This window comes from Ammodytes marinus, assembly GCF_949987685.1.
Source record: "Ammodytes marinus genome assembly, chromosome: 8".
NCBI lineage: Eukaryota > Metazoa > Chordata > Actinopteri > Uranoscopiformes > Ammodytidae > Ammodytes > Ammodytes marinus.
Genome location: NC_137212.1, coordinates 11952404 through 11971049, shown reverse-complemented (window position 1 = coordinate 11971049; position 18646 = coordinate 11952404). Strand labels below are relative to the sequence as shown.

Here is an 18646-nt window from a genome sequence, read left to right as displayed (position 1 = left end):
TTTTTTTTTTCAGAAGCTTGAATCACGCGGCTCAGGTGTGCTGTTACTCACTAAAAATGGAGGAAACGATGCTCGCAGGCATAGGAAGCAGCAGAAGCAGCGGCAGCAAGGTGCTCATCATCTGACGCGCTGACGTCACCACATCTTTTGACAGCACTTCCTGGAGTGGCGTTTGTTGTGGGAAATAACACCGCGGTGCTGAGCCTAGGGATTCTGCCGCTCCATAACGGCTCACAAACTACAACTACTACTCCTGCTACACTATCGCCACCTCCGAGCATGTGGTCGCGGCGGCTTTCGACCGGTATCAGCGTTGAAAGACGGAATAAGTGACGGCTGAGACTGAGAGGAAAGGGGACGAGGTGGAAAATACTCTCGGACAGCCAGTAGAGCCGAGCCCGCCGACAGCACGGAGTTGTCGCGATGTTGTAGCTAAACCATGGACAGCAGAATAAAGTAAGACCACCGAGTTTCATGTTTAACTCCCTAACCTTTCTGTCGTGCCTCGAGCTAACAGGCTAGTAACGTGTGTGGTGCAGGAGGAGGCTACGTAACGTTAAACTGTGAGAAATACGAAGGAATGTTTGGCCGTAATTTGAGCCATCTCCAGCAGTGGATTTAACGAGCCATGCCAGGCCAGCTGGCCACCGGCTCGACAGCATTTGGGTCAGTCTGTCGCTCTGTCCAGTACTAGCTGACCACCAATTAGCAGCTTCGCTAGCCTGACAGACAGCTTTAAGTAGGCTGCATTATGGACCAATGTCCTGTTATCCCAGTGCTGTCACAGATGAGGAAAACTTCTCATCCTCGCACTGTCAGCTTTCAGCCAAACCCTGCTGTTAATGACACGTTCGGTTATTGACAGTGTGACTCACGTAAAGTAGGACAGGTCCATTATATGATAACCAATATTATACCAAGGCACATGATGTAGGCCTAATGAAATGTAACTGTAGCCTATGTGTTCATGCCTAGTAGCCTAGGCTGACACACTTGTTGCCCAGGATTGTATGCATAACAGGTGATTTTCCACTTAGTAAACAGTGTTTTGTTCTTTGCAGGGAGACCCCAGAAAGAACCTTTGATCTGGTTGTACAGGTGGCATGTCCAACATCTGAAAATGAGGGTAGGTGATGTCACTGTTTCCATTTATAATGTCAATGTCTAATTGTTTCCACAGAAAATGTTGTATCATTATAAATTACATATGTTTTGCGCTGCTGTTCATTTAAAGACCTATGGAAAGTGTGATGGGCATTTTCTTTCTATAGGTCTACTTACATTTTATAGAGCAAAGCATGTATTTATTAATCGGCAAACTATCAGATGAATTGATAATAATAACAATGATCATTTGGTGTAGCCCTGAATAGAGCTAATACTTTCCATATGATTGTTGTATCTATCAGTGCTTGATGAATTGTCATCTTTTTTAATCATCGTTATTTATTTGAAGTAATTTGCCATTCGCTCTTTGTGTCCAGTGTCTCAGTTTCATCTGTACATTGAATGGGCTATATGGGGTTTGACTGCTGTGTAGGAGATGTTTATTGACATTTAATTATTATTTCAAATTTTTTATAGAACAAACAATTCGGTCAATATGATTTCAAAAATAAACATAGGCCACTAGCTTATTTTGTAGTTGCAAAATCCATCTTGTTAAAGATGTTTATGTGCAAGTTATATTTTTTTGCTTGCCATGTGTTTAAAAAAATACTGTTTGTGGTGTAATTACAGTTATTGTAAAGGCTGCACAGCCAAGATGTCATGTTACGTGGCAGCAATGTTTACCAAATGTACTTGCAGAGTATTTTTAAGTAAGACTGTGAGTGTAACACAATTACACTGCATGACTGAGTGAGCTCAGTCTTGCACAATGAGAGCAGTCATTATACCTCTCTTATTTTGTGTTCTCCAAAGTGTCCCACGCTAAGATCCCAGCAAGTCTTGAAAGTCAGGATTTTTCCAAGATAACGGTATCGGCATTTGTCTTGCAACCCTGACCCCACAAAGACTGTTTAAGAAAGATCACGCTTGGGCCAGCAAGCTGCATTAACGGTTCTGCTGTTTGCAGTGGTCAAACATTCCAGCAGTGGTGTTCGCACAAAAAGGGTTCAGATAAGCCGAAGAAATGACTGTTGTCAATGAAGAACAACACCAAACTCCACCTTTATGATTATGGGAAATAAAGAAACCTTTATATCACATCAATATCCAGTGTCGCCCGTAAGCCAAATATCATGTAATAACATTTTCTCTCTACATTACACCAGCTGTCTTATTTTTCCCGCTCAGTTTTGACGTTAAAGAGGTGTTATGTGGACGCTTCACTTGTGCAGCTGCTGAGCTCACCCGAGTAGACTGAAAGTTGTCCTTGGATGTAGTTCTGATATTGGATTTTAAACCAAACTCATAAACCACCAGCCTGCGCTGTAATAACTGACTTCCCCCCACGTATGATCCAGGGTCAGACTCATATCCGGACTCCTGCTCCCTGGAGCACAGCTACGGAGCAATGTTTGCACACCCCTCAGGTCAAACTGAACACACACATTCTGCTCAGTCATTTCACCGAAGTGCTCTCTCAGCCCCTGTGCTGAGTCCTGATTGGACACAAAAACGACCCTGTTGAGGATGTTGTTAAGATGTAGGTGTATAGTATCTGACAGCAGGAGCTTATGGTTGGTTGTGACAGAATATTATATATTATTTTTTTGGAAGGAATGGTTTCAGATAACCATGTGAGGAATAAATCACTTCTCTCTGAATCTAGTCAATTTCCTTTTCTTTGGCTCGGCTTTAGCTGATGTCTGTATGAAACTAAATGCTTCTCCAAATGCCAAAACTCTGTTATCGTAGCACTCTGTCTGAAGAGATGGATTTTGTGCAAAATGAAATACACGTATACATGTATTATTAACCCCCTAAAATTTGACATGCCTTACAATGATATGTATGCTTTCGCCTCAAATACTGTGTCGTGCTTATTTCGTTTTATCGTGAGCTGAAAGGGTTAATGCTGTGAGTCATAACAGAACTGCTTTGGCTGAAACCTCCACAGTCACTCACCGCAAAACAAGAGCTGTTCCTCCAACAGCCACACATTAGACTCGGCCAAAAAGCACCACTTCACATTAACACCTTATCTTCCCACTACCTCCACAGAGGCAAACAAACAGTAGTTGCAACAATGATAGACTATAATTAAATTGTCATCAACATTGTGTATTAAGCATTTGGAGAAGTGTTGGAGGGTTTCTGCCTGCTTGTGTTTCTCATATCTCATCCTATTAAGGAGAAACATGTTTATTTATAGATTGATTTTTGAGGGATTTTTCTTTTCTCGATGTGTATACTCCCTCCACCAGTAATCCAGTTTGCAATACCAATGCTTCCTAGTGTCTGAAAGGCTGTTGTTGTCTTTGTGAGACTGGAAAGCTTGTTGCGTGGGTTTTTTGCTGATTCCGCACTGCTGTTTTGCCATTCTCACCACATCCTGGTCCTGCAGGTCTGAAACTAGATCCATGTGCAAGCAGCATGACCTGATACCATTGTAATGTAGACGGTAGTTTCCTCTGTTAATAGTAGTCACGATCAAACGGCAAGAAAACTGAGGAAAGTGTCTGAGCCCTTTCTAGATGGTCATTACACCTGCCCCTCAACTTCCTGTGTTAGCTCGGTTTCACACCTTCCTAGTCATGACTATGTGAGCAGACGACACCCACGTCTTTTCAGGCAGAATTGCAATATTTCTGTGTTTTTCTTATGAAGTTGTTTTAACGCTGACCTTTTAAACCGGTGATCTTAGAATAGATTGCTCTCACTCATTATAAAGTTAACATGTTGGCGTAGAAACTGTACAAAGCGTATCTCTGCAACTGAATATTTCTCTGTGACTGGCTCTCTTCAGCCAGCATCTGAGTGCTGAATTAAGCCAGTAATACTGATGCTAGTAAGGAATCAGTAGGTTATTAATAATTCTGAAGATTTTGACTCAAAGATATACCATCAACTCACATAGGGCAGGAAACTGGTTTCTTTCACAGCAGTTTTTTCAGGTGCTCCAATATGCTGGCTTATCATTCAGCTGTGATAACTGCGCCTTGTACACCGTTAGAAAGTGTTATCTGAGCCAGCGATGCAGGCATGGTGTGTGACAACGGGAACTGCACGGTAAAATGTGTTGCTGCTTGCCTTGATAACTTTTGACTTGACCCAGACTGAAGTAAGCACCTGAGGCTTTTCATTTTACCCAGCTCACTGTCACGGCCTCCTCCATTGCCATGTATTGTTGTTGGTGCAGGTATAATTTGCAAGTTGAGTTACACTAGGAAGTCCCTTACCATGTAGATATGCGCATATTTTGAAATGCGAAACAACTGTCAAGTAATTGGAGAAATTTCTCTTTATATACAGTAGGTGTTAAAAGTATATAAAGCATGGCTTAGGCCGTTTTAATGCCCTGCCAAAACTGTCCAATAGACAATTTAAAGAATCGTTCAGGGCCAGTCAACGAGTACTCTGAACAACATGGACTCTGCTGCTATTGGTGTATGTCATACCACAATGTATTTTAGTTTTTACTTTGGTCGAGGATTATCCTTTTTTTTGCGTGTAGCTAAAAGCAAGTCATTTAAAATAATTATTTCTGACAGTGTTCTGAATTTGTTCCTGTTTTGCTCCTATGGTTGGTTTGGATTATTCTTGTGCTTTGGCAAACACTTATGGTAAAAATGGAACAGTGATGCAGGTAAGAACGGAAAAGACCGTCACCTTACATGTTTGACTGTAATACAGTAGCATTCCATGACACAAGTGTTGCTGGGGGAAAAACAGGTAAATCTACAGCTCACAGCTTAATGATGGCAGTGCTCATATCTGGACTTGGCCCTGCACTGCTAACCATGGATGTGTGGCTAGATGACAGACAGTGGCCCTTTTCCCCTGCACAGTTCCACAGAGACCTGGCCTCCCTGTTCAGCTCAAGTTCAGTTCCGCTTAGCTCTGTTGGCTCAGTGCTCTGTGATGCTCAGGCTGCGAGTGTTGCCTAAGAGCGTGACTGGCATGCTAGCTACTAGCGGCATTGGCTACATGAAGCCATATTGATGTGCTTCCAAGATGCTGCCAAAGCTAGCAGATGACGCTAATGCTGCCAAGGCAGTAGGTGGGGACAGATGCTACTTGTCCTCGCCTGCTCCCTCCAGCCAGATTGTTCCGAGTAACAAAGCAATAAACTTAATAGATCAGCATATCCATTTTACAGCAACATTCATGCTGCAGTTAGGGGAAGGATTTACTGTGTGAAGGCAGTTTTTTTTTTTTTTTTTTTTTTAGTACTGACCTGGTACAGTCGTAGGTTTGAAACCTTGCCCTGGTTCTTCTCTGTGATGTTTGCCACAGCCATGTCTGCATACCCCAATTCAGACATGCCGGCCAAATGAATTGGGGCTTTTAAATGATGTTTTGCTGTCAGTTGTAAAGTGAGTGTCTTCTTCTTACAGGAGATTTGACTGTAAAAATAGAAATGCACTGTGACTTGCATAGTACTTCTCCTTCAGATAATTTATACATTTTGCCTTCATTCACGTGGCCTTATTATTTTCATTTTGTCCAACTATGAAATGTTACTTTTGTATCCTATCCTCAGCACATTTACGCCGAGACCCAGAGGTCTCACAGTGTAACCTACTGTTCACTAGTTAGTTATCAATCTGCTTCCTCCTCGGCTGTAGCCCCCTGGTGCAGCTCTGTGATGTTTCATTCCCCCCACCCCTCCCCCTGTGGCTTTCACCCGTTCCCATTTCCACCCTTCCAGCAAAACGCTCCTGTAGTAGAACTTTTAGTAAAAGGTTGAACGTTGACATTCTGCAAAATGTCAGGATTGCTCCTTGACCCGAGCTGTGCCGGTGTTGCTGTATGATTGGATTCTGGCTGCATGTCGAGTTCACGTCGGCTTCACACACAGACGGGAGGCCATTGGAGCACTAACAGATGCTAACAGCAAGGAGGGTGTTGATTGGTCATTAGAGAGGCCACACTTCTCTACTTGCACTCCTCTAGAGGACCCCAGGGTCTCACACTTTGTTTATCTAACAAGCCTTTCTCTTTTGTCTCACCCATATGACTTTGATAAATTGTCTTTTTTCTTGTTTTTTGTGTTTTTTTCTTGTTTTAACACAGAAAGAGATATCACTCAAGTCCTTGTTGTCTTTTATCTGATTCCGTATAGCGTTTTGAGGAAGTACCTAAACTTCCCTGCTATGGTTGGTACAGTTATGACTCTGGTGTGAGTGAACTTTGGGGAAACTCCTCTGAGTGTCTATTCGTAGGCTCAAGTCTGACCTACAGTTCAACATTTAGAAGCCTTGATATTTGATTCAATTATTTGTTTGTGTGCTGATGTTCTTTTCTTTGACCTAAACCTAAGATATTTATGGGGGCATTTGTGTCCCAAATAACCTGCTAGTGGGATGCAGTAAGCATCATATGTTAAACTGCATCGCTCATGATTGAAAAAGACTGTGACTTCATGTGATTTTAACTTACCGTGAATTACATTTTTCGTATGGGCGGCAGATTCTCCCTTTCAATGCCACTTTTAATTACATCTCAGTTTTTCTATGTGTACTACGCAGTAAGATCAAAGACGAGACTTGTTTGTATTTCGATTTCGGTTAGCCAGGCGACAAAGTTGGCCAGCTAGTGTTACTGCTTTTTCTCTGCTCTCTACAGCCTGGTTCTCTTGTCGGCGTCTGGGGTCATTTGTAGCTCCCTGCTTGCATTCACTCATCCATTCAGAAACTGTGTAGCAGCCTGCTGCTTACTGGGTAAAGTTCCAGCTCTTTTCTTATTTAAAACAGAGGGAAGCAAGTGTCATTCTCACATTTCATCCCGGACAGTTTTTGTTTCAGATCATAAGGTGAGGCCGAGATGAGATGTTCCTGCCTTGTTTGAGTTAGATTTTGGCAAGTGCAATCACACTGCGTGACACATGACATGACAACAACTGTTACTCGTGTAACGGCAAATTCCATGCCAGAAGAATAGATTTTTGCAACACTGTATCTTCCTACCCTTTTTAAATGCTGGGCAACTCAATGTTCTATGCAAAAAATAACACACATTTAATGTCCAGGAACAGCTGCTTTTTTCATGAATCCACGTTAAAACTCCCATTTCGAATCGCCAGTCTCTACCTGTTCTTCTTCATGCCTGTCAACATTTTCTTTGTGATAACACGTTTTTTTGCACCTTCACAAACGAGACGCAACCCTTCTGAAGCACCCTCCCTGATTATCACCTGTTATGACAGGGACAGTCGGGCCCTACAGGGGAGAGCGCAAACGGGTCACTGGGACTTTTCAGGTAGTGCCAAGTGACCTCGCTATACTCATAAACACACACACACACACACACACACACACACACACACACACACACACACACACACACACACACACACACACACACACACACACACACACACACACACACACACACACACACACACACACACACACACAGACAGCATCAGGACAGCTGTGCGTAGACTTCTCTGTTGTTTCTTCAAAGCGTAGTAGTATTATTGGCCAAAGCTTAAGAAGTGGTGGCAAAATGAGACTGGTTGGTTGGACATGGAGTAAGGGAAGGAGGTGGGGAGAGAGCATAAGGCACGATGTGGATATATGCTGATGACAGAGGTCTATAAACTGAAGGTGAGATATTATGTGGGTTGCTGGCTGAGCTCCTCCCGCTCACTGATGCAGTGCTGAAACTCCAGGGGCAAACTGCTTTGTGTGTGTGTGCATGCGTGCGTGTTTTGATAGCAGGTACATGTTTTGTCTATTACGTGTGTTGTGCATATACGGCTGTGTGTGCACGTGCACGTCCACACCGACGTGTGTGACAGTGCACGAGACAGATACACAGAAGCTGTGAAGAGCTGCAGGAGGCTCATCTGAATTGACTAATGCTGCCAGACTAGAAGAACATGGAAAGCCTTCTAGGCACAGACGCTCACAGGCTATTTTTAGACTTCTCCTTTTCCGAGGGGAAAAAGTGGGGAAAAGTATAGGGACCTGATCATTGATTTAAAATGAGATGATTGTGATGAATGCAGAAGAGGTTCATCGCATCATCCTCCCTCGCAGCCTCGTAGAAATTGTTGTCTGTTTCTTATATTTTTTGTTTGTGGGTGTCTGTGTGCATGAGCTATGCATCTTGTGTGACAGTGAATTTATTCCCTTGTGACCGCACTTAAGTTATGCTCCAGAGGGCTGTGGGAATTTTATGTGTTTAAAAATAAAAACCATGAAGCAAAGGCAAGGGTAATGTCCAGCTGAATCTAGCTGCAAAAAAAACAGCCAGTGTAAGCGAAGCTCTTCTTCACATAAGGATTAGAAGGATGTGTATATGGTTCAGCACAGCAGATGGCACAGGCATGAAGCATGTTAAACCAGACACACACACATTCATGCATTGCACCCGCCCCCCCCCCCCCCCCCCCCACACACACACACACACACACACACTCACACACAGACACTCACAAACCAATCATTATGAGTCGAGGAACAATGATTGGCTGGTTCTTATGCATGTAATACCAATGTGGCCTAGTTTAGCCCACAAATGAACAGGATTAGTCCAGCTCCTGCCTTAATGTAGCTTTGATGATGTTAATCTGGCCTAGTCGGGCAAATTGAATTTCTTAAAAAAATGCTCAAAAATATTTAGACTTTCGGGGCGCCTTTAGCTCAGTCGGTAAGGCGTCCCCCTCCCGGGCCGGGCCCAGCAGCAGACCCAGGTTCGATTCCAGCCCGCGGTCGATCTCTGCATGTCACTCCCCTCTCTGCCCCATTTCACCTTTGTCTCTCTGCACTATCAATAAAGCATAAAAATGCCCAAAAAATATCTTTAAAAAAAAATATATATATTTAGACTTTCTTGACAGTCATATTAAGCAGATTTTATGATGACAGGATATTAACATTATTTTGACTTGACTCAATTGTCATGACTATGTCAACCCATGTGTAGAAGTCTTGAAGCCCATATTATGGCTAAAGCTTTTCCTATGTAGGATTTTACCATATTAAACACCACTTTCTCTGAGATTCTCCCACAGGAACCTTTTACCTGTGAGTGTTTTTGATTTCAAATGTACTTCAGTTTTAATACAAATATGAATACAGGGCTCTCATGAGTGTGTCCTATTTGTTTTGTATTGTTAACACGGTGTGAACCTCAGAGAATGCATTTGAAGGCAGAGATGATTGGTACAAAAGATGTATTCTCAGTTTGTATTCTGCTCTGGCAGGGCTGCTGCCCTCCAGACTGATGTAAAATGATCTGGAAGATGAATGATGAAGAGTCAAATGTATTTTCCCCGGCAATTAAGGAAATCAACCTACTTATTGACAAGATACGAGTGCGGGTATCCTGACATCTAGACTGTTGTCCTTTAGACCTTAATTTTGTGTCCAAACCCAAGTCAAGCCGAGCTAGTAGTACAGGCCTGCTGTCTGTGCTGTCATTTCAGCTTCTATCCTCTGTATTTACATGTCAACAGCTATGCCCTTGGGCTATGTCTCTCCATTCCACGCTGCTCCTATGTAGCCTAACACCACACAATTACTGTGAAGACGATGGCGTTTACATGCACGTAGGAGCCATACTGGACCTTAATTTGGGTTCTGGCCTATTTTTTCAAGACGGAAAATATATAGGTCAGTCTCTGATGTCTGTTTGAGTGTCTGAGACCATTTACCATTGGAAATCATGTAATTCATCCACGAGGTCTTTGTTTGCATGGACACACACACACACACACACACACACACACACGCACGCGCGCAACATCCTTCCACCTTGTAATACTTTATCCACCCTCCAAGCCTTCATGTAGACTGCTGTTGTTATCTCTCTCCTTTAGAACCGGCTATGACAATGCTATATTTATGTAAAAATCTAATACCCATTTCAGACACAGTCAGTGCGTTTACATGCAGACTCATAATCGGGTAAAAAAACGAATAAGACTTCAACAGTACTTGTAAAATGCATCTAAATACCTTTATCCGATCTACTTCGCAGTTCGCACACAAATCGGCACATTAACGGACAAGCGAAGTCGGATAAGAACACCTAGATAACTCGTTCATAGTCGGCATTCTCTCTGCATCTATACAGGGATCCTGGACTGGAATGGACACTGAAATCTTAAACTCGTCCGACCCATTGAGTCTAACAACAGACCCTCTTTTTTATTTACTAGTTTAGAAGTGGAACAAAAAGTGTGAACTGTGTCCTGTTTGTGGAAGTGGATAACAATAAATTAAAGCCGCTGCAACAGGCTGATATGAATGGGTCCAATGCAGATAGAATTCATGTTTATTAACCCGCATCAAAAACCGGTTTGTGTGTGAGATAGGGAGTAGTTGTGTTGACATGTCTTAACCTAGTCACAGTGTGTGTGTGTGTGTGTGCGTGTGTGTTTAAGTTTCTGTGGTTGGATATTGTTTGCCCACTATTTTTCTGACAGTATCTCATCCATCAGGGCCCGGTGGAGCATTGAGACCCCTGTGAATGTGTTTAGGATTAGGCGCTGTTGCACTCTTTTAACAGATCTAGATGTTCTGTCATCCCCATGGAAAGATTGGCTGACTGACTGTCTAACTGCCTGACTGAGAGCTGTCTGTCTGTCTGTCAGCCTTTGCATGTGAACTTCAAATCGCAGCTCGGCAGCACCAAGCTTGTAGCCGCCAAAGGCAAGGCTTTACACTGTCATCAGCAGCACGCCGCTGCCTCTGGGTGCTGTGCCATATGACATTAAACTGAGATCGATCCTCTCCACACCTCAAGGAGCTGCTGTGCTACACACTGTTTTCTCTGATGCTGTAACCACCACCTCAAAGCTCTCCCCTAAGCATGTGTAATTGAGTGACAATGACTCGATCACCAGTGTTCCCTAAACTTAACAAGTAAAAACTAAATGTTGTCTTCCTTATCAAACTGCCATTTCTGTCACCATAGACTTCACCCCATGTTCTTACTCGGGGTGTCTTCTTAGCCGCATACAAAACTAAAACAGCTTCTTATAGAAATAAATAAATAAATCCATCCATTGTAGTAAAGAAACAATTTTTGTTTTATATGCAACTTTTTTGTGCAAATCAGGAATTATGATCTGGCTGAAATTGGCTTGTGAAAGAAGAATGTCCACAGCTATCAGTGTACCAATTGTAGCCCACTGGTGCAACCTACTCTGGTATAGCGGATGCATCGTACCATTGTCCTCACAATTCACAAACACCAGACCTGGTTGTTATTGGAGGAATATATTTTTTCCAAATGTAACGGGATAAGTAAAAACGTTCACTTAATGCGCCCCAAACCAAAGCGACCATAATGTTTCAAAACAAAAAAGTGTACTGTTACACCCCTACTTTTTCAGCTTATTAGCTCGATAATAAAGTCATTCATTCGCCGTTCTTATATAGATGTTCATTGACCGGGGCAGATGGTTGGCCCATATGGAGAGAAGTGTGTGATTATGTGAAGAAGAAAGGTTGGTTTTGAAGCCAACCAGACGACAAGCAGAGATGGAACCATCACCATTAACTAATGACATTGCAACCAAACTCTGCAGTCGGAGTCTACCCTTCTTTTTCCCCATCTATTTGGAAATAAATATCTGGGTCACATCTCAGATTTCAGGTTGCACTAAAATTGTAGGGCACAGCTACTGTCTTGATATTATTATTCTGCAGCAACTGAGCATCACACAGTGTAGAACAAGTTGGAGACTAGTCTGTCTAGGGAGATACCGGTTTGTTTTTCTCTTAGCTACGGAGGCTAACATCCCCCCCCCCCCCCCCCTATAAACACGCTGTCTGTTGTGTTGTGTTGAAAATGCAGTCATGCGGAGCCGCTGTTTGACATAATGTTGGACCAGTATGGAATCTGACTGGGAATATCAGCACTGATATGTGGTGATACACAGAGGCTGTCACAAAGGTTGCATCCATATGCTGTGCCACTCATTCGTGAAGCTGTGAAATTGGGCTGCATCCCAACTAGCCTGGAGACAGTATCGCTTTCACTTCTCTCTTTTCTGCCTCTCTCTCTACCTCGTCTCTCTCCCTCTCTTTCTCTCTCTCTCTCTGACTCTCTCTCTCATCCCACTGAAGAATTTTTTTTTCTGGGAAGACGGAACAACTAATGTGGCATTAATAGGGTCACATCATCTCCATGCAGCCCTTTCTTTCTTCTTCTTCCAGTGGCTGAGGCTGTTGTTTATCTCTTTCAGATGTAGCTGTAGAAATGGCTTGGAAATCCCCCAGGCCAGCATCTCTCACATACGAAGCTTGCCAGTTGATTTTTTTTTTTGGCTGTTAAAGCAGGCTCTACCTTAGAGGTTGTTTTCTTTTTGTTTTATTCAAATTTTCAAGCACTGGAATTGGAACGTATCTCTACTTTTATAAAATTCAGACCTTTTTCTGTAGACTTAATCTAGACCAGTGTGATGATATATTTCCTATTGCTCTTTTCGATGATATAACCTTTTGAGGGATTTGTACAAGCATTTTCTTGTACAGATTAGTTCTACATACCAATTGTATATCAAAGACAGATCAGTCCTACTTTAATATTCACAAGGCTTTCACTATTTCTGTCAATCCCCAGACCTCATGTGTATAACAACTATAGCGCGACCAATCAGTTTTAGCAAACGTAATGGCCATATCATCGTTCAAGAAGTTTCTCTTTTCTAAAAACCTCTGCTCACTAAATCAGCATGAAATGTAATGCCATTTGCAGCGTGCAGTCTTAGACTTGATAGGCAAAAGGGGGTGAAAAAAAAAATGTTTTAAACGTCTGTGAGTGTGTTTTTCTTTCGGGCTGGCCTTTGAATGATGCCAGTTAATCTGCTTACTCCTTTACTTGTGAGTGTAGGGGTTGGGCCTCCTCCCGGCCAGAATAAGGCTACTGATCCAGAAGTAAAACGATGACCACCACAGTTATTCCTTCCTTTAGGTTGTGCAAACCCCCCTAGTCTTTTCTAGCCACCTCCACCCCATCTCCTCCTCCACCATAGCCTCCCTCTGAGGCTGAAGAAACCCTCCTTCTGACAATAGACATTTTCTGCCATATGTTGGCTTGACATCTTCATCAGGTTCACAGCAGGTTACCTTAGTTAACTTTCACTCCACTGCCTGATGGGATTTTCTCCCTGTGTTTCTCCAAATCGGCCCAGGCTCAAAGTCTAGACGGCCTCTGAGGCAGGGTCCTTCCAGGCCTGCGTCCACAATACGGCCATTGTGGACGCTTAGTAGCTGTAGCTTCCTCCCCGTTAGAGCAAAAAATGCTAAAACAATGCTTTTGTCCGAGGGCATGCGAGAGGGGGGGCTTAATCCACTACATACTGTGAAATAAATCTCTCTCCGAGATGAGAGAGAGCGAGCGAGAGAGCCGGAGTGAATGAAATCATTGCCAAGGAGGGTTAGAGTGCAGCAGTTTAACCCCTGGCCAAGAAAGAGGGAGGAGAGGAGGCAAAGGGAGCGAGAGAAAGGAGGAACAAGAAGAGGCAGGCGCTACATCCCTTCATCTCAGGAGCACGGATGGAGGAGAGGGGCTGCCGGTGGCTTTCACAGCCTTGCTTCTCACCAGAGGAGCTGCTGTCCACCATATGGGATTTGGCCTCTCTTAACAAACAGGCCCCCTATTCACTGACAACACACATTCAGTGGTTTCATGGAATAAGGTGAAAAAAGTGCATTTCTTATGCCTTTAGAACATTTGGATGGCCATGAGGGCTCTAAGTCTGTGTTTGATTCACATAGTATAGAGAATTATAAACTAGAGGCTTTCATCTAAATGTGTATTCACACTGGATTTAGGGTTAGGTCTTTTTGTGCTTCCCTGGAATCTCTCAGTTTTAAAGCCAGAACTATACATTCAGCACACTGTTATGGAGCGGCTAAGGTGATGCTATAGAAAGAAGAGCATGCATTGTGGCTGTATTTCATGTTTACCATATGCTTTTACCACAAGTTTACACAGGCAATTTATTTTTAAGATATTTTTGGGGGTGTTATCAACCTTATTTGATAGTTAAGTGCAATGTGTAAGTGGGGAGATAGAGGGGGGGGGGTAGGGGGGACAGACATGCAGCTGGGCCACTGCGACAAGGACTTGGCCTTGGTGTTATGCACTCTACCCGGTGAATCACTGGGTATTCAGTGCCCCAAAGGTTTTTCTTCTTATGACATATGTCATTATAAACGTATGTCATTCAAACTAAGGAAGTCTTTCAGATTTTTTTTCTTTTTTGGTTAAATGTCAAAATGACTTAAAGTTGAATACTTTGCCGGGCATTCAGCGCTGCAGTGTGAGCTTTCTGACACTTGTGGTATACATGTGCCAACCTTTCCTTCCAGCCAGCAGCATTAGGAATGACATCCAACTGCCAACAGATTCTTTTCAGCCTACTTGGAAAATCCCAAGAAGCGCAGACTTATGCCAGGATGAAGATGCCAAAATTTTTCATTTTTTCAGCCTACTTGGAAGTGCCAGTAGACATAGATTGTATGCAGAGAATAGAAGACATAAGAAATGAAGGGGTAGGCCTATTTCTCGTTTCTCTCATGTTTCACACGCGTATATCTTCCTAATTTATTCTCTTTAATCTCTTCATGTTTAATGATCCAACAGATAAGGTATAGGGAGGAACTGGTCTTAGTTGGGAGAGGCAGAGGTTTACCTCCCACCACTTGGGAAATCCATCAATGTCTTTCTTTCCTCTACACCTTTCCTCTTCCCACTATTTCCCTGTTGGCCCACTCTCCACTTCCCAGCACCCTTCACCTATTAACCCTCCTTTCTCCTCGCTCATTCTCCTTCTCCGACTTTTAAAGACAGGCGTCCTAGGAATAGACAAAACATTGATTTTGGACCATCTCTAGTCTACCACCACTACCTCCCCAGTATCTTTGTCACGGCTCAGGGGCTGACTGCTGGAGGTCAGCCACGCTTGAAGCCCTCAGAGATCAATAGACATGCTCCCCTACAGTAAATATTCACCCCTGAGCTTGCTGTTTGTCTGTTAACACGCCTGCCCTTGTGCAGTACACATTTGTGCATTTGTGACGCACATGCACTTTGCAAATCGAGACCACTGCTCACATTCACCCGCCTCCATTTCCCGAGGTGTGAATGGAGGAATCTAACTCTGGATAGGTGATTTCAATTCAATTCTCACCCACTGGATCTGTTTACACTCCGCCAGGGTGAAATATGCTATAGGTTGTTTTCTCCTTGTCATTGTGGCAGCCACTGGTGTCACATTAAATTGACCTTTCTTATTCTGTTTGCAACAGCTCTTTGCAGATGTTGTCAACCGTAGGAAACACAATAAACACATTTTGAATCCTTTGTATTTTTGGCTTTGATGGAGATGGCGATGGCTGATGGAGAGGCAGTCGTATAACAAATCAGTGCATTATGCAGCCTGGCCTAAAAGTGCATGTACAACAAGATAGATGTATATGGACAAACAGGTAGCAGGCAGGCAGGCAGGCAGGCAGGCAGGCAGGCAGGCAGGCAGGCAGTTAGTGTGTGTGTGTGTGTGTGTGTGTGTGTGTGTGTGTGTGTGTGTGTGTGTGTGTGTGTGTGTGTGTGTGTGTGTGTGTGTGTGTGTGTGTGTGTGTGTGTGTGTGTGTGTGTGTGTGTGTGTGTGTGTGTGTGTGTGTGTGTGTGTGTGTGTGTGTGTGTGTGTGTGTGTGTGTGTGTGTGTGTGTGTGTGTGTGTGTGTGTGTGTGTGTGTGTGTGTGTGTGTGTGTGTGACTTAAGTCACTTTCAGGGACACACACTAGACGTTAGACCAGTTGATTCGATACGGTTGTGCAACTGGGGACAAAACCTTCTCGCCAATTGGTAAAATGCAGATTTTTGGGTCCGTGCTGAAGGTAAGGTTAAGGTTAGGATAAGGGCTTGGTTGATACAAGTACTGGTTATGATGATGTGTGTGTGTGTGTGCGCGCCCTTTCATCCACTCACGCTTGCATATGCCACTGCCGGTGTGCTCGAGATCCCCTGTGTCTCTAACTTAGTCATACTTTATTGTTACTGACAGCCACCATTGTCTGCTGCATGCGGAAAAGGTTTTATGACCTTGTGAGCAAGCCAAAACATGCATGCGGTGCACCAGAGCATGTGTTTTGAAAGGTTTTGCAATATCACTTAAAAGTCCAAAATCAACGAAGGCTGCCGACCAAAATGTGTTTACTATCAGTTCATGGCTGTCCAGCATCTCTGCCTTGCAAATCGACAAGTAATGAATTTTGAGGACATTTGAATGTAGAAGATTACAAGCGTATCATGTCAGTTGCACCTCGAATATGGCTCATGAGTTGAAAATATATGGTTTAAATAAAGGCTTTTTATTCTTCTTATTATTTCACAGTTGGCATCGGTATTGCAGTATTTGTATATATATATTTTTTTTGGGGGGGAGCGGGGTCTTGTCTGTGTGTGTGTGTTTTCTGAAGACGGGGAGGGTGGATTATCCGGTGCAGGATCTGTCACGGTGACATTTGTGTCCCCCAGCGGAGCAGCAGGGTTCCTCTTCACCCCTGTAACCTTCAACTTTCAGCCTTAACCCCATCCAGGCCCCCTCTTGTGTCCACCACACGCCCAGCACGTACGAAGAGAGTGGGGAAAAATAGAATGGGGGGTGGAAAAGTGGAGCGTGGGATGAAGAGAAAGAGAGATAGAAGAAAAATTTGACAAATTAGACAATCATGGGAAAAGGAGAGAGTGTGAGTGTGAAGAGGAGAAGCGAGAGGTGACAAATGATTGGCGGAGAATTGTGGAGACGGGGCAAAATGGAAATGGAAAGAATATGAACCTGTAGGAAAGAAAAGGAAAGTGCACGCAGGAGTCAGGAGAAAGAGGAGATGATATCACCGATAAAGGAATGGAGTTTGGTAGCGCTCTGAAGTTCTAGCAGGTCTCCTTTTCTAGTATGTCTCCTTTTCATCTTTCCATCATTTTGTTAAGTACTTACACCAACATTCAAAATACTTTCTTTTCCACTGCTCAATTTATCGACCAGGTCCCTCCTTCCTTGCACACTTTTCTCAGCTTTTATTTTGTATCTCTCATCGTCTCACCATGGCAGAGTAGCTGAATAGTAAATACTTTATTATAGTGGTTACCTTTTTTAAATGTGAGGCATGTGGCTATTCATCATACAGAGGGGATTATAAAAGCTAGTTTTGCAGTTGCTGAAAGGCTGCAGGAATAAATGACTGCATTTACAGGTAGCGTACAGCCACATAATATTCTACATTTGCTGTTGTGTGTTGAATGGACTTTTTATAGACCTTTTTCACAGCAGACACTTTGGCTCGTCACAGCAGGAAAAGTTGACGTGTAATCGATAACATTAAAATCGACTCCGTTCCATTCAGATGACCCGGTTTCAGGGTTTCTGGTATTGTGCATGCTGGATCACTGGCATGGCTTACATGCGCACTTGATGTTGTCAGCTATGTTGTAAGCTAGCGTTAATTACATTTTTACCTGTGCGTTTTCTTGCACGAAGTGTTAAAATGCTAGCTGTGGAAAAAGGTCACATCTGCCATCAGCATTTCATTTTGAATTCAGCCACACTGCTCCTGTGTGCACTGTCAAGGTACAGTATGGCCCATTGGTTCAACCATGAACACGCACGTTGGCATAGTAGGGATTTGCAGTGCTGTTGAAGCCTGCCTTATTTTCATATCTACATCAGTAAATCAGCATAAAATAGCCCTAACTGTTGCAGATCATAAGGTATAGGAGAGTGTGTGTGTGTGTGTGTGTGTGTGTGTGTGTGTGTGTGTGTGTGTGTGTGTGTGTGTGTGTGTGTGTGTGTGTGTGTGTGTGTGTGTGTGTGTGTGTGTGTGTGTGTGTGTGTGTGTGTGTGTGTGTGTGTGTGTGTGTGTGTGTGTGTGTGTGTGTGTGTGTGTGTGTGTGTGTGTGTGTGTGTGTGTGTGTGTGTGTGTGTGAGCTTTGAGCGTGGCTGCTTTTTTTTCCAGCGCTGCTCTTTTGAAGATGGGGTCCGTGAAATCGTCCAATGGGATTATGTAAGGCGTGATGGCTTCTGCTGCGTCCTGTCATCCGTTTGTCCATTGTATGTCTCTCTCTCTCTCTCTCTCTCTCTCTCTCTCTCTCTCTCTGTCTCTCTCATGCAGCCCGGTGCGATAGTCACGAAGCTACCCTACACATTGTGTGTCATTGCATGTCCTCCTTACTATCGTAGTGGTCCTTTCCTCTGGCTTCCTACTACATTAATCCTTTTCAGGCATATGCTGAGAGAAGCATTGAACTTAAACAATAAGCCTTTACACAATTGCACATCTTTCAGTTAAGGGACTTGATAAACTTTTAGAGTGTATACCTGTTGAACTCGCGGTTTGAGTTATCGGACTGACGTATATAACGCGATGCTATCCAAAAGTTTTTAGGGCTTTTTTAGGGCTTTCAGATTCACTTTCTCTGATCCGGCTTCTGGCAGAGTTGGAGGGGGGGGGCTTGTGATGAGCCTGTAGGCCCCTTTGTATGTCCATGACAGTGAACCTGACATGCTGCAGCTCGT

The 18646-nt window shown here is 43.5% G+C and overlaps 1 protein-coding gene across 2 annotated transcripts in view; it reads left to right on the top strand.

The window, feature by feature from the left end:
- The first annotated feature begins 213 nt into the window (after positions 1-213).
- Positions 214-18646, top strand: part of dennd1b (DENN/MADD domain containing 1B) — a 101182-nt gene continuing 82749 nt past the window's right edge. For both annotated transcript variants that reach the window (XM_080032741.1, XM_080032740.1), the window contains exons 1-2: positions 214-456; positions 1062-1126. In XM_080032741.1, coding sequence (XP_079888867.1) covers positions 440-456; positions 1062-1126 — 82 coding nt within the window. In that variant the 5' untranslated portion in view covers positions 214-439. The remainder of the gene's footprint in view (positions 457-1061; positions 1127-18646) is intronic.